The sequence below is a fragment of the Parasteatoda tepidariorum genome, chromosome 2 (genome assembly GCF_982258835.1).
Source record: "Parasteatoda tepidariorum strain Cologne lab strain chromosome 2, Ptep-v5.0, whole genome shotgun sequence".
Classification (NCBI taxonomy): Eukaryota; Metazoa; Arthropoda; class Arachnida; order Araneae; family Theridiidae; genus Parasteatoda; species Parasteatoda tepidariorum.
The window spans coordinates 11,430,310-11,442,923 of NC_141756.1; the positions used below are offsets into that span (position 1 = coordinate 11,430,310).

Sequence of the window (12,614 nt, forward strand, 5' to 3'; positions counted from 1 at the left end):
TAAAATAAATTTTAATTGAATTAAAAACGCTTTTCTTACACAACGTTTTGGATGCTTTTTAATATTAATTTATATAATCGTATTTATGAAGGTAAAAGAAGAATATACTTTGAATGTAAGTCAAGCGGATGCTGCTGAGCTTAAATTTAACTATTCTGATGTCATATCTGCATTTGAGAGTATCTATCCAGAGTGAGTAATAAAAAATATATGTAAATAATTATAAAATAGATTTATACTAGAATAGGGGTTTTCAACTTACATGAGGCCGGGAGCCACAATTAAAAACACAAGTCAGATGGCGGGCCGCAACTTTATAAAAATTTTATGTAGGACTCTTTTATGTTTGAAGGAACATTAAATATTACAGTCAGATTTTTACCAAGTTGCACAAAACAAAAGTATTGAATTACAAATTTAAATAAGAAGCAGATTTTTTTAAATATTTAATTGCATATTAAAAAATTTCGGGCTACAATAACTTTAATGTGCACCCATGTATTAAACAATTAATGTACGACAGATATCTAATTGTTAAGGTATAAAACTTCAAAGAGGTTGGTATTAAAACTTACATTGTAGCACAAAAAATGTTCAATGACAAAATTGAGGTTTGTCTGCTGCAACCACCAGAGAATAGATATTTACATTTTAAATTTAAAATTTACAAATGTGTATGCAAATGTGTATGCAAATATTTTCGTCCAAAATTAGTGGTTTCAGAAAGTTAAATCGAAGAATTTCTTCGAGAAAATTTCTGATATACACATGCTAAATTATATTCACAAAATACAAAAAAAAGGAAATAAGAAAGAGCAACATACACAATTATTTTTGCATTTGAATAAATATTTTCTTGGATGCAAGACCTGAGAAATAATTTTTTTTTGCACCGTTGGTATGATAAATTTAAGTGAAACGAAGAAATTAGATTTTTATTAACGAGAAAAGTATTTTAAACCCATATAGATTTCTTACGAAAATTGTCCGCAAAAAATGACAGCTAATATATTTTAGTCCGTGGGCCGCAAAAAAAGGCTTCTCGTCAGGATGCGGCCCCCGGGCAGCCAGTTGGAAACCACTGTGCTAGAACATTGTTTCTTTTATGAAAGCTAAATGTAATTAAATATATTTTTGCATAAATTTTGTTAACACTAGAAAATTATATTATTACCAGTTACAGATGATTATAATTATAGATAATTATAATTAAAGATAATTATAATTATAGATAATTATAATTATAGATAATTATAATAATCTAATTGTTATCTGCATTTATCCTAAAATAACTGTGATTTAAATATTCAAAACCGTGAGTTTTCTTAAAGAAACTAATTATTTCAAAAAAAGTTCCAATACTTATGGGCTCTTCCGCTTATTCGCTGAGGCTCGGAAGATTTCTACGTAATTTTATATTACTTGTTTTGCAAACCATGATATCGCTGTTCTTTACTAAGTTAAACCCATTTAAAATGTATTCTAACGTAAAATCGTAATGATTTAAATTAACTTTTAAAATCTTTAAAACTAATTCCTTTTTAAAAAATTAAAATAGTCAAATAATAAAAAAATAATAATTTTGCCAATAATAAGTCAAAGGAAAAATTTTAAATCGAAGGAAAATTTGCTGTAACAAAACAAAAAAATATTGTTTCAAAATCTAATCCACACAGAGGATATACAGCTTGGCCTTCCACCTAGAGAACAAAAGATTTCTTGTAATAAAAATCAGAAAAAAACTCTGCCGAGAAAAAAGTTTTATGTTAAACTAACCAGTAATTGTGTACAAATCCTGATAAGCTTAAAAATCTTTTATAATTTTCCTGATAGCATTGAAATTTTTGTTCCTATAAGTGTATTATTATCCTTAGCATCGTGATCCTTTAATAGGTAGAAGTGTAGAAAACAAATCAGAAGTAGTTTTTATCCGGTAATCGTACGTAAAGATCATTCCTCTAAACCATGCCGACTTTTATGAAAGGAAATTGTCCTTAGTTTTGATAAATATGTAAGATTTAAGAGTGATAGTTCGGATTTTATGTCAGATTTTTTAAATGTTCGTACACATTTTAAATATTGATGTTAGACCCCTAATTATTTTTAAGATAAAAATATTAGTCCGAAGAAAAAGAAATTTTAACTAGTGATTTTTTTTTCTTTAAAAGAAAAAGTAATTGTAATTTTATCTTAGATTTCTAACAATAATTCGAGCTATCCATGTTTAGGTGTTCCAAACCAAGCGAGAGTTGTTCTTTTATTTTTTAACGATTGGTGCACTTCAATCATAATTTCACTCCAAAAATACTTAAATCTTTTATCGACTGAGATTTTCGGGGAAAAAAACACGAAGCGAAATAAATGAATAATGTTATTAAATGAATAATGTTATGCAACAGTTATTTAAGGCGAGAATAAGAACATCCCTGATATATATCAGTGTTTTTAAAAATGCTACTTTTAACCCTTTATAAACTTAGCTTTCTAATTAAGAAATATAAGATTTTTGAGATGACTGATACTGTAAAAATATTTTTTATGCTTTTTTCTCATTTGTTTTGTATTTTGTAGAAGTTATGAATCAATACTTACTGTACCAAGACAAAGATTTAAGCATAATGATTTTCATCATTCATATTGTTTTGCAATTAACTCTCGAGTTGAAAGCGATTTAACACCAATTATGGTATGTAAAGAGAAAAGCGACGATCCAAGTAAGTGAACAAACTTGTGTATAATTTTTTTTCCTCTCAAAGATAACAATTCTGTTATTTAATGCTCATGAAAAAATATCATCTAAAATTATTTAATAATTTTTGGTATAAGACATACTGTCATTTAACTCAATTCAACAACAATTACTGAGTTTTATTACAGGAGCAGTAACTAAGTAATCAGTTAGAACTTTTATTCTGAAATTACAGTAAAATTATCGAAAGCAATTTGCCGTTCTATACACTATGAAAATTATGCTTTGGAACATTTCTATACTTTTACGGTTTCGAAACCATTTACATCTGGTACGGTTAAAAAACCAAAGTAACAAAAATGCCACTTATGCTTGAATGATATTTTCGCATTCTTATAGTCCAAGATCACATTGGTGATCTTGAAGGCAGGGAGTGAAGGAATGGTAGAAATATTGTGTTATTAACAGTGAGATTCAAACCCATGTTCAGCCAATCTGGAGATTGACCTATTAACCTACTCAGCTACAGTGTGTAACACAGTTGCATGGAACAAAATGGCTTCATAAGATAGGCTTAGCTGTCGTGGGTAGAATTCTGATTGTTAAACCGTATTAGGCAAAAACAATTGATAAACGCATTTTCTTACACTTAATAGTTTGATTATCATAAATTTTATGGTTATTTGTCTGTATTGGTTGAATATGGTAAATCACAACTAAATAAATAATTATTTTACCATTTTTACCGAGACATTTAAACAGTGTATTAATGAATTTATTGTGCATGTCTTCAAAGATATATGGAAGACAGATAAGTATTCTTTATTTTAGACAAACCAGTTACACAGAAACAGCACTAATTTAAACGTATTCTTAATTTTAGGCACTACAGCCGGCTCTCAGCCGCCCAGGATATCTCAGTCCTTTTATCCCATCTAGATCTATTCGATGATTCGAATTTTATCACATTACTTTCTCTAATGCTTGGTATAAAATACATTTGATGATTAGTTATATCTTTTTGCGTTTTAGGCGGGATAGTTGACAAATATATTTTTGATCCTCAAATGAACGATGTGTTTGAACTCGATGTTCCTCCTGGAATATTTTTCGCTGTTCATTCTCCATATGATGCAGTGAATCCCTTTGAAAGAGGATACTTTTTAAGTCCAGGAAAGCACTACATTATTGATGTTTTTATAGTAAGTACCATAAGTCCGAGATATTTTTTTTATTAATATAATTTTTTTTTTATTATAGAAATATAAAAAAAATATTATTGTGTTCAAGTAGCTGTTAGGTGGGGTTACTTTAGCCACTTTCCAGCTTTATTCCTTTAAACTAATTGTTTCAATAATTCGCTAGAAAATCTTTAATTAAAAGCCAAGCTTTTCACTGCAAAAAATTCCAGATCAAATCATGGTAAATAATGCCTGGCAAACCGAGTGTTAGTACTTTTTACCATTTAATTCATCTTTACCATAAATTTTACACGACAAAAAATTTAATATACGGTAATTTTTCAATTTTATTTATAGGAAAATTAATGTAATAAAGTAAATACTGTAAGTATTACAACATAAAATTTTATGGTAAAACGGGATTTTATGGATGCTGCACTCAGAGTGCCAGTACTTTTTACTGTAATTATACCTGGAATTTTAAAGTATTAAGACATTTGGGCCAATCTATTTCATGTCAGGCCAGTTAAAACTAAATAACTCCACAGTTAATTGAACCACCATTGCTGTTGCTAATGGTGCGTCTTTTTTTTTCTGTGGATAACAAAATGCTTAATTTTTATCAATGTATAGCGCCATCTGTTATTTAAATTTGATTAAATTTGCTTGAGAATTTTTTGGTTCCTGAAACAGAAAATGCAGTAAAGCATACTTTTCGATCCTTTTCACTTCTCTTTAAATTATTTTTCTAATGATTGGTTATCTCTGATATCAAAAATACGATATGTATTGAAAAAGAATACACTTCCTATAAAGTAAATGTAGTAATTTTATCTACAAAAAATTTGTTATTTCCTGAAATCAAAGTATTATGGAATCTTTTTAAGTTCTAAAAACTTAAAAATAAAAACTCCACTACTATTTTTACAACGAATTCATGTATTGTTATTTTTTAACTCATCAGAGAGAAGACAAAAAACTGAGTTATCCGTATGACACAGACTGTACCGATTATGAAGAACAATGGCTCGAAAATCGCTTTACAGGTGTTCGATCAAAGCAGGTAAATATATCTAAAACAGTAACACAGTGTCAAGTGAACTTTGTATGTTACTACATGATTTTGTTTAGACTACTAGAACACCTATTCAAGCAATTGTAATGAAATTACTTAGGTTTTTCTTGTCTTATGAAAATAAAAATTATAAGGTACAAATTATTACTTATAGACTGAATAAAACAACTCATTTAAATGGATAAGAGACAAAATTATAAAATTAGCACTAGAATTCAATTTAATTTAATTTTTATCGAGATAAGAGGTATTCAAGTATGACGCATGATACTTAATTTAATATAAAATCTTTCTGAACAGTTCATTAGATGATACGTTGACTTTTACTTGTTGCTCAGTGGCAAATTCAGAGAAAAATATTAGTATTTAATAAAATTGAGTAAGTAAAGTAAAATAAAGTAAATCGTAAAAAGTGGACTAAAGCTCACCTATTCTCATAATAGATATATTTTTCAAGAGGTTATGATTTCTCTTATAATTTTCATAGCTTTAGGTGCAAAATTTTCCAACAAATCGCAGCACAATTGAGGAGAAGTTGATAAATTTAAAGTCAATTAGAGTTAATTAAGCGCTGAGGGACCTATAAAACCTTAAATTACAAAGCATAATAGATATTCAATAATTTATAAGATACCATCGTAAAAATATGTATAAAATCGTAAGATTTTATACATATTTTTATAGTATAAATGCGTTTACATCTTTAATTTAAAATGTGCAATCATCAGAATGAAAAAGTGAATACTCTGAATAACTTTTGATCAACTGGTAGGAGTTTCTCATCAATCTTAATAGTTTAAAATCTGAACTTAAATATGCTAATCAATAAGTCCAAAAGTATTTTAAAGTTATTAAAATCAGATATAAAAAACTTACTTTCTTTAAATAAGCATGTATTTCTTTTTAGCGGGTTTGGTTTCTTGTTCCTCTAAATAAGTTATAGTAATATGGAAAATAGGATCTCATTAGTTTATGCAGAAAAACTGTCGAAAATTTGCATACCGTAAAGTAAGTTCATTAGTACACTTCAAGCCAGGAGTCATTTATGAAGTAAACCAAAAATATTATTTATGTTTTCCATTTAAATCTATGAATTAATGACATGCATGTTTAGAATTTATGACGTATAATTATACATTTATGTCGTTAAAAGAGGAGCCGTTTGTGACAGTAAACCAAAAATATTATTTATATTTTCCATTGGAATTGAATTAAGACATGTATGTTTAGGATTTACGACCTGTATGTCTTACTGGTTTTCTTAAATCATCGCGCTATGCTAACTTACACAAAGGGTAAAACCAACTTACCCCTATCCCATACTTGGCACATTGTCCTAGTTGAAACATTCTTTTAAAATTTAGAATTTAAAAATAAAAATTTGAATATTTTTCTTTCATTAGTTTGTTGCCAAGTGGTTTAACTAGCCACAGATTTGATTAATATTTAGTGTAATACATTCTACAAAATAGAAAAAGATAAGAACAGCATAAGGTATAGTTCTTTTCACGCATTTATTTTTAAGTATTACGTATTCCCAGTTTCCTTTATTACGTGGAAAAAAATATTTTAAATCAATATTTCTTTTTTCAGATGTGCCGCCAAAAATGTCACGTGGATTACTTCGCGGAGTGTTATAATTGTTCCCGTATAGATTTTGAATATCCTTCTCAAGAAAAAATATGCAGCTCCGAAGGTGAGAGAATCTTAAGTATTTGATGATTTAAAATTCAATTTAATTCAGGTGGATGAATAAAAAATTTTATTGAAAAAAAATTCGCATGGAGAAATTTCGGAAGAAAATTTAAAAAAAAAACAAAATGGGAGAAATTTAAAAAAAAAATAAAGTAAGAAAAAAAACAAAAGAAAATAAAGTTTGAAAAATGTCTGGATGTTTTCTTATCTACATTTTAACCTTACATTTCGCGTAAAATTTTTACAAACGGTTCTGAACTTTTTCTACAGATTTACTGTAGAAATGGGGAAAAAAGTAGGTACAAAAATTTACACTTATCCTGAAATCACAAATGCTTACAGACTTTACTTTTAAACAATTCATAAGTTTAATTTTGGTGGGAAAACCTTGCCATGCTATGGAGCATATGCAGTTAGCATTAGTTGGGAGTCTTGATACGTCCAGCAGAGAAGAATCTTACCAGTGATAGACAAAAAACATCCTGTTCTATTACCTGAAACATCCTGTTCTATAACCTGAAACATCCTGTTCTGTAACCTGAAACATCCTGTTCTATAACCTGAAGCATCCTGTTCTATAACCTGAAGCATCCTGTTCCATAACCTGAAGCATCCTGTTCTATAACCTGAAACATCCTGTTCTATAACCTGAAACATCCTTATCTGTAACCTGAAACATCCTGTTCTATAACCTGAAACATCCTGTTCTGTAACCTACAATAATTGTTGTTTCTCGGCAGAAAACAACTTTTCCATAAAAGTTGAAATTATTCACTTAAAAAGAATTCTGTTTACCTACGCTTGTGCGTCCACTTCTCACGTTGAAATATTATTATCAAATCGCATTATAAATATTTAGATTTATAGGTGAAAAATAAATTCTAAGCAATTATTTTTTAAAATAACATTTATATTCTTATAACATTACATTCTTCTGACGAATTTAGTGAAATCACAACTGTAATTTATTATTTTTGCTTAGGGAATGGGGGGATATATTAAAAATTAATTTTGCTTGAATCATATTGTGCATGAAGCTGATCGTTAAATTCTAAATCATTTAGCGAATCTTATAACTGTAACTTATAACAATATAGTGTTATTATTTGCACAAAAAATGATAATTGTAAGACGGTTAATAAGATTAGACACCTTTTTAAATGACTTCTTTATCTTAAAATGTAGCGCAGAATTACGTTAGAACAATATGAAAGAAAACATCAATTCTCTTAGTTTTGAACTCTTCAATCAAAAAGCGTAATCATAGCAATACAGGAAAACACCTTTAAATTGGGGGTAAAAAATATTTATAGAAAAATAATATCTTAAAAACTTTCATTAATTTTATGCAGATCCAACCAAAACAATATGGAAATGAATAAGTTCAAACTGGATCCTACCACGGGATTTTCCGACCAATAAAAATGCATCGACAACAATGGAAAACTGTGTTAAGCCATTATGTTTATATATATATATATATATATATATTATATTTATAATATTGTAACATAACGTCATGTATAATTTGTAATATAAGTGCATATATATTTTTGGAAGTATCATTTTGATGAGATGTAAAGAGCATTAGAAATTATCTTTCATTCTACTAGAAATTAGAATAAAAAAGGACTATTTGACTGACGAATGTAATAAGCGGAAGCCTGAATTATGTGAAGAAGAATGCAAAGAAGAATGTTTGTAAGTAGTAACATTATTTCACATGATTATCATTAAAAAGTGATGAAAGTTCTAGTTATTTATATTGCTGCCGACCGGACTGTGTAATTGTCAGGGAGCTGACCTAACCTAAGAAATGTCCTCTGTTCGAATCCCGGACAAGGCAAGTTTGTATTATCTGTACTGTTCTTAATGTAAGAGCAACGTTGGCCCACCTAATAGGGGTCTCCTAAAAGAGTGGCCGACAAATCTACCTTCCTGATACCTGAATGACGAATGTCAATCGGGAGGGCATGGGAAATAAAAAATATATCGGATAGCTTCCCAATAGAAAAATTAAACTAAGAAAATTACATTGCCATTACTAAGAATTTAATAAAAAGTATCACCACTATAAACACTTATTATTTTTTTTAATTATTTCTACACATAGCAGTAATATTTTTTCCAGCCGGCCAAGTGACCGAACGGTTAAGCGTGCCTGACTCCGAAGTCAATGGCTACGGGTTCGAATCGTGATCGGGGCATGGATGTTTATCTGTGAGTTGTGTGAATGTCCTATCCCAAGAATGGGTAATCGTGGCAGTGTCGCGTGGATATAGTTGCTCGCCTCCATGACTTTGGTTCACAGGTGCCCACCGGATATCAATAAATGAGCAACACTTCCGGCATCTAAGGAGAAAAACGAAAGTTCAGCGCCTGCCGTTATTTAAAAAAAAAAATCATTTCCTTTTGTTTCTAGTTTTCTTCAAAAGTGAAAATTCAAAACCTATGGATAAAAATTATATCGTGAGCATTTTTCGTGTACATTTTGTATGATAAATCAGTGTGAAAAAATTAAACATTATTTAAGCCTTCTATAAATATGCATTTTTCTTTAAAAAAAAAGTGTTCTGGATCTCTCTAATTATTTTGATCTACATGTAATAAAATTTTTAACCTGAGACTGATTGATTTCAAAATTATTTATATTGTCTTTTGTGTTTGAAAGTTTAATGTTTTTTTCTTCTTTCCAGTAAGACATCTTTTCTAACAACCATAAAGGAAAGGCCCTTAAGAGTAAGAAAATATCCCTATAGAGTTATGAATTATAAATTGAATTTAATTGAATTTATCACTTCCGACTAGCTTAAAGATTTAGATTAAAGTAAAATCATGATCTAGTTAGGACTTAAATAATGGAGTGATTTGTGTTATTTATTTCTGACTAACAAACCAAATTGCTATATGGTGAAATCTTTAGTGAATATTTTGTTTTGTATTATAACCGTCGTTGAACAGCCGACCCAATCTTTGAGTTTACGACTACTAATGTTCAACTCCGTAGCCTTGTAATTTTGAATCACTCCAGAAGACAAGGAAACTCCTGGATCAGTACCCCCAAAGGTATAGATTTGTTATAGGATCATGGAGGACTTTGCGACTCGACAAATTTAACGTGCATAAGTTCCCATTTACTACACGGGGAGTCTTCGTCCGGAGTGGGATCGATCCCGAGAACTCTTGGACATGGGCCTAGTACCCTACCAAGCAGGCTCTCCTAGCCGCGAATTGAATATTGAAATTAATTGAGTTATTCACTTCTGACTAACATAATCGAATGTTCTATAAGAAGGATAGAATTATTTCTATGTTATGAAAACTGGGGCAGTTTCTTTGACAAAAATAAAGTAAAATCCATCTGAAATAGAAATAAACTTGTTTTGTAGCTACCACTTGTTCAACTTTCTAACATTATTTCTAAAAGTCATAAATCTGTTTTCCTCTGTATAAAAAAATTAATTACCCTCAAGCATCCTCTTTTAATCGCAGTATTCAAAGATCAATTAGGTTCAGTAAATGAAATCTATAAGACTTTTAGAATAATAAAATTATTTTAAATTATTTTTTAAAAAGAAGGTTTTCTTTTTTTTAATTCTATAAAATTATTCCTCAAAGAGAAAAAAATAAGTTCTAATACCCGCTTTTTAGTATAGCCGTTTAATTTCATATGTTTTTATTAGGATCCTTCCTTACTTAATTAATTCGAAGAAACATCTCCTGCTCGCTCCACTCACTATCTCCCGTAATTTCTTCTCATTCATCGTTATTTTTTTTCTTAACGTCAATATTCTCCACAAAGACATGGAACATATTTTTTAAAAATACACCGTTATTGTAGCTTTCTATGAGACAATTTTGTTAAAATGCTGATAGTGACAAAACAGAAGATTACCTAGATTTTATAAACATTCATCTGTACTAGCAAAAAATAACCTTAAGGAATACAAACTGTATGACTCAATAAAAAGAAATAAAGGAGAAACAATTATATCATTAAAAAGACTTATAACAATTCAAATATAATAAGTTTGTATTATTTTTTTAAAATAGCATTAATATTAAATTAAATATAATAAAAAACATTAGATAAAATAAAATTATGTAAAAAATATAATAATAAACATAAAATTCAATGCAATAAGTTTTAAATATGGCAATATTTAATGTCTCTCCTTATTTTGCTGCTTTTGATTGATATCTACTCGGTGCGAGCTTATAAAATAAAGAAGTAAAGATCATTGTATGAGAAAAAATAAATGTTTCTTCTATAATAGAAAAATAGTCAATATTTAAAGCTAAGAAGCTAAAAAAATCACAACAAAAGGCATTTAAATTTACGATAATCCCTAACAATTTGAATATCGAACTAAAGTTCGTGATTTGAATTACAAAATAAGTTCACAAATGAAAACACTTATTCTACACGTCAAACTGCAACTCTGTAGTTACGTTCAAAAGCGAAACTGCTCTTTTTTTTCAGCACCTCTAATTTCAACTCTAAAGTTACGTTCATAAGCGAAACTGGCCTTTTCAGTAGGTCTAATTTCAACTCTGTAGTTACGTTCAAAAGCGAAACTGCTCTTTTTTTTCAGCACCTCTAATTTCAACTCTAAAGTTACGTTCATAAGCGAAACTGGCCTTTTCAGTAGGTCTAATTTCAACTCTGTAGTTACGTTCAAAAGCGAAACTGCTCTTTTTTTTCAGCACCTCTAATTTCAACTCTAAAGTTACGTTCAGAAGCGAAACTGGCCTTTTCAGTAGGTCTAATTTCAACTCTGTAGTTACGTTCAAAAGCGAAACTGCTCTTTTTTTTCAGCACCTCTAATTTCAACTCTAAAGTTACGTTCAGAAGCGAAACTGGCCTTTTCAGTACGTCTAATTTCTACTCAGTAGTTGCGTTCCCGTGATTCACAGAGTAGCTCTTACGGTATTACGTCAAGCGTAACAGTTAGAGCTGTGATGGCTCAGGGGTTTGTGCACCTGTCTTCAGGTGAATCGCCACCATAGCTGGTTGAAAAGAATTCCACACCCGGATCACACTGACCACAGTATTGACTTAAAAATATCAAAATTGGTTCTTAAAACTCAAAATTGGGTCGGCTGTTCAATGACGATTATGAAAAAAAGACTTTATTACGTAAAAATTCTCGAACAAATAGAATCTGATTTTTTTCTCCATTTCAATCACTGTACCTTTTTTTTCACATTCCTTCGAAATTTTAAGTTTTTAAGTGTTATCCTTATTTTTTCATATAGATGGAAACAGGAGATTTTTTAAAACAATATCGATTCTGATTGATCAAGTAAAAATAAATTTAAGGAAACGTTTGACTAATAAAGTGGATACTTAAAGAGTTTATTTAATATCTTTGTCCATATCTAGGAGGCTAAAAAATAAGTCCACTCTGATATTTTTCAACTATTTTTTTTATACATTTTTAAGTTTTTCATGGAAAGTTTAATTTTTGTGTTTAAAAGTTAGGAAAAAATAGCTTTTTTAACACAGTTTTTGATGTACAGTCCGCAAAAAAAAAAGATATCACCCTGAATAACTTTCGTTCTAATGATCGGATTTTCACGAACTAAGTGTTAATCTTAATGGTTCCTGGGGGTGACCTCAAATATGCTAATTAATTAGTGCTAACTATTAATTAAGTTACGAAATCAGACAAAAAAACGTACTTTCTCTGAATAAACATATATTTTTTCTTACATATTTGGATTCTTAACCTTCAAAATATAGGGGGTAGCCGCAATCTGGGAAATATGGTCCCCATAGTTTGGTCAGGAGAGCGATCCAAAGTTCGTACCCCTTAATGTTAATTTCACTTTTTACGTTTTTAGTCATATTTTAAAAGCTAATAAAGCAATTCGAAGAAAATTTCACCCAGTCATAAAACTCATTTACCCAAAGATAATTTCATGCAAAAAATAATTTTTAATAATTATTTATTATTTTTTATTATTTAAT

The 12,614-nt window shown here is 29.2% G+C and overlaps 1 protein-coding gene across 1 annotated transcript in view; it reads left to right on the forward strand.

The window, feature by feature from the left end:
• The window catches only part of LOC139425817 (epithelial sodium channel subunit gamma-2-like), a 52,975-nt gene that overhangs the window by 29,570 nt on the left and 10,791 nt on the right, over nucleotides 1-12,614 (forward strand). Inside the window, exons 3-9 of the mRNA XM_087156467.1 lie at nucleotides 92-192; nucleotides 2,572-2,714; nucleotides 3,722-3,891; nucleotides 4,835-4,933; nucleotides 6,539-6,641; nucleotides 8,254-8,341; nucleotides 9,337-9,379. Of these exons, the coding sequence (XP_087012593.1) occupies nucleotides 92-192; nucleotides 2,572-2,714; nucleotides 3,722-3,891; nucleotides 4,835-4,933; nucleotides 6,539-6,641; nucleotides 8,254-8,341; nucleotides 9,337-9,379 (747 nt within the window). The remainder of the gene's footprint in view (nucleotides 1-91; nucleotides 193-2,571; nucleotides 2,715-3,721; nucleotides 3,892-4,834; nucleotides 4,934-6,538; nucleotides 6,642-8,253; nucleotides 8,342-9,336; nucleotides 9,380-12,614) is intronic.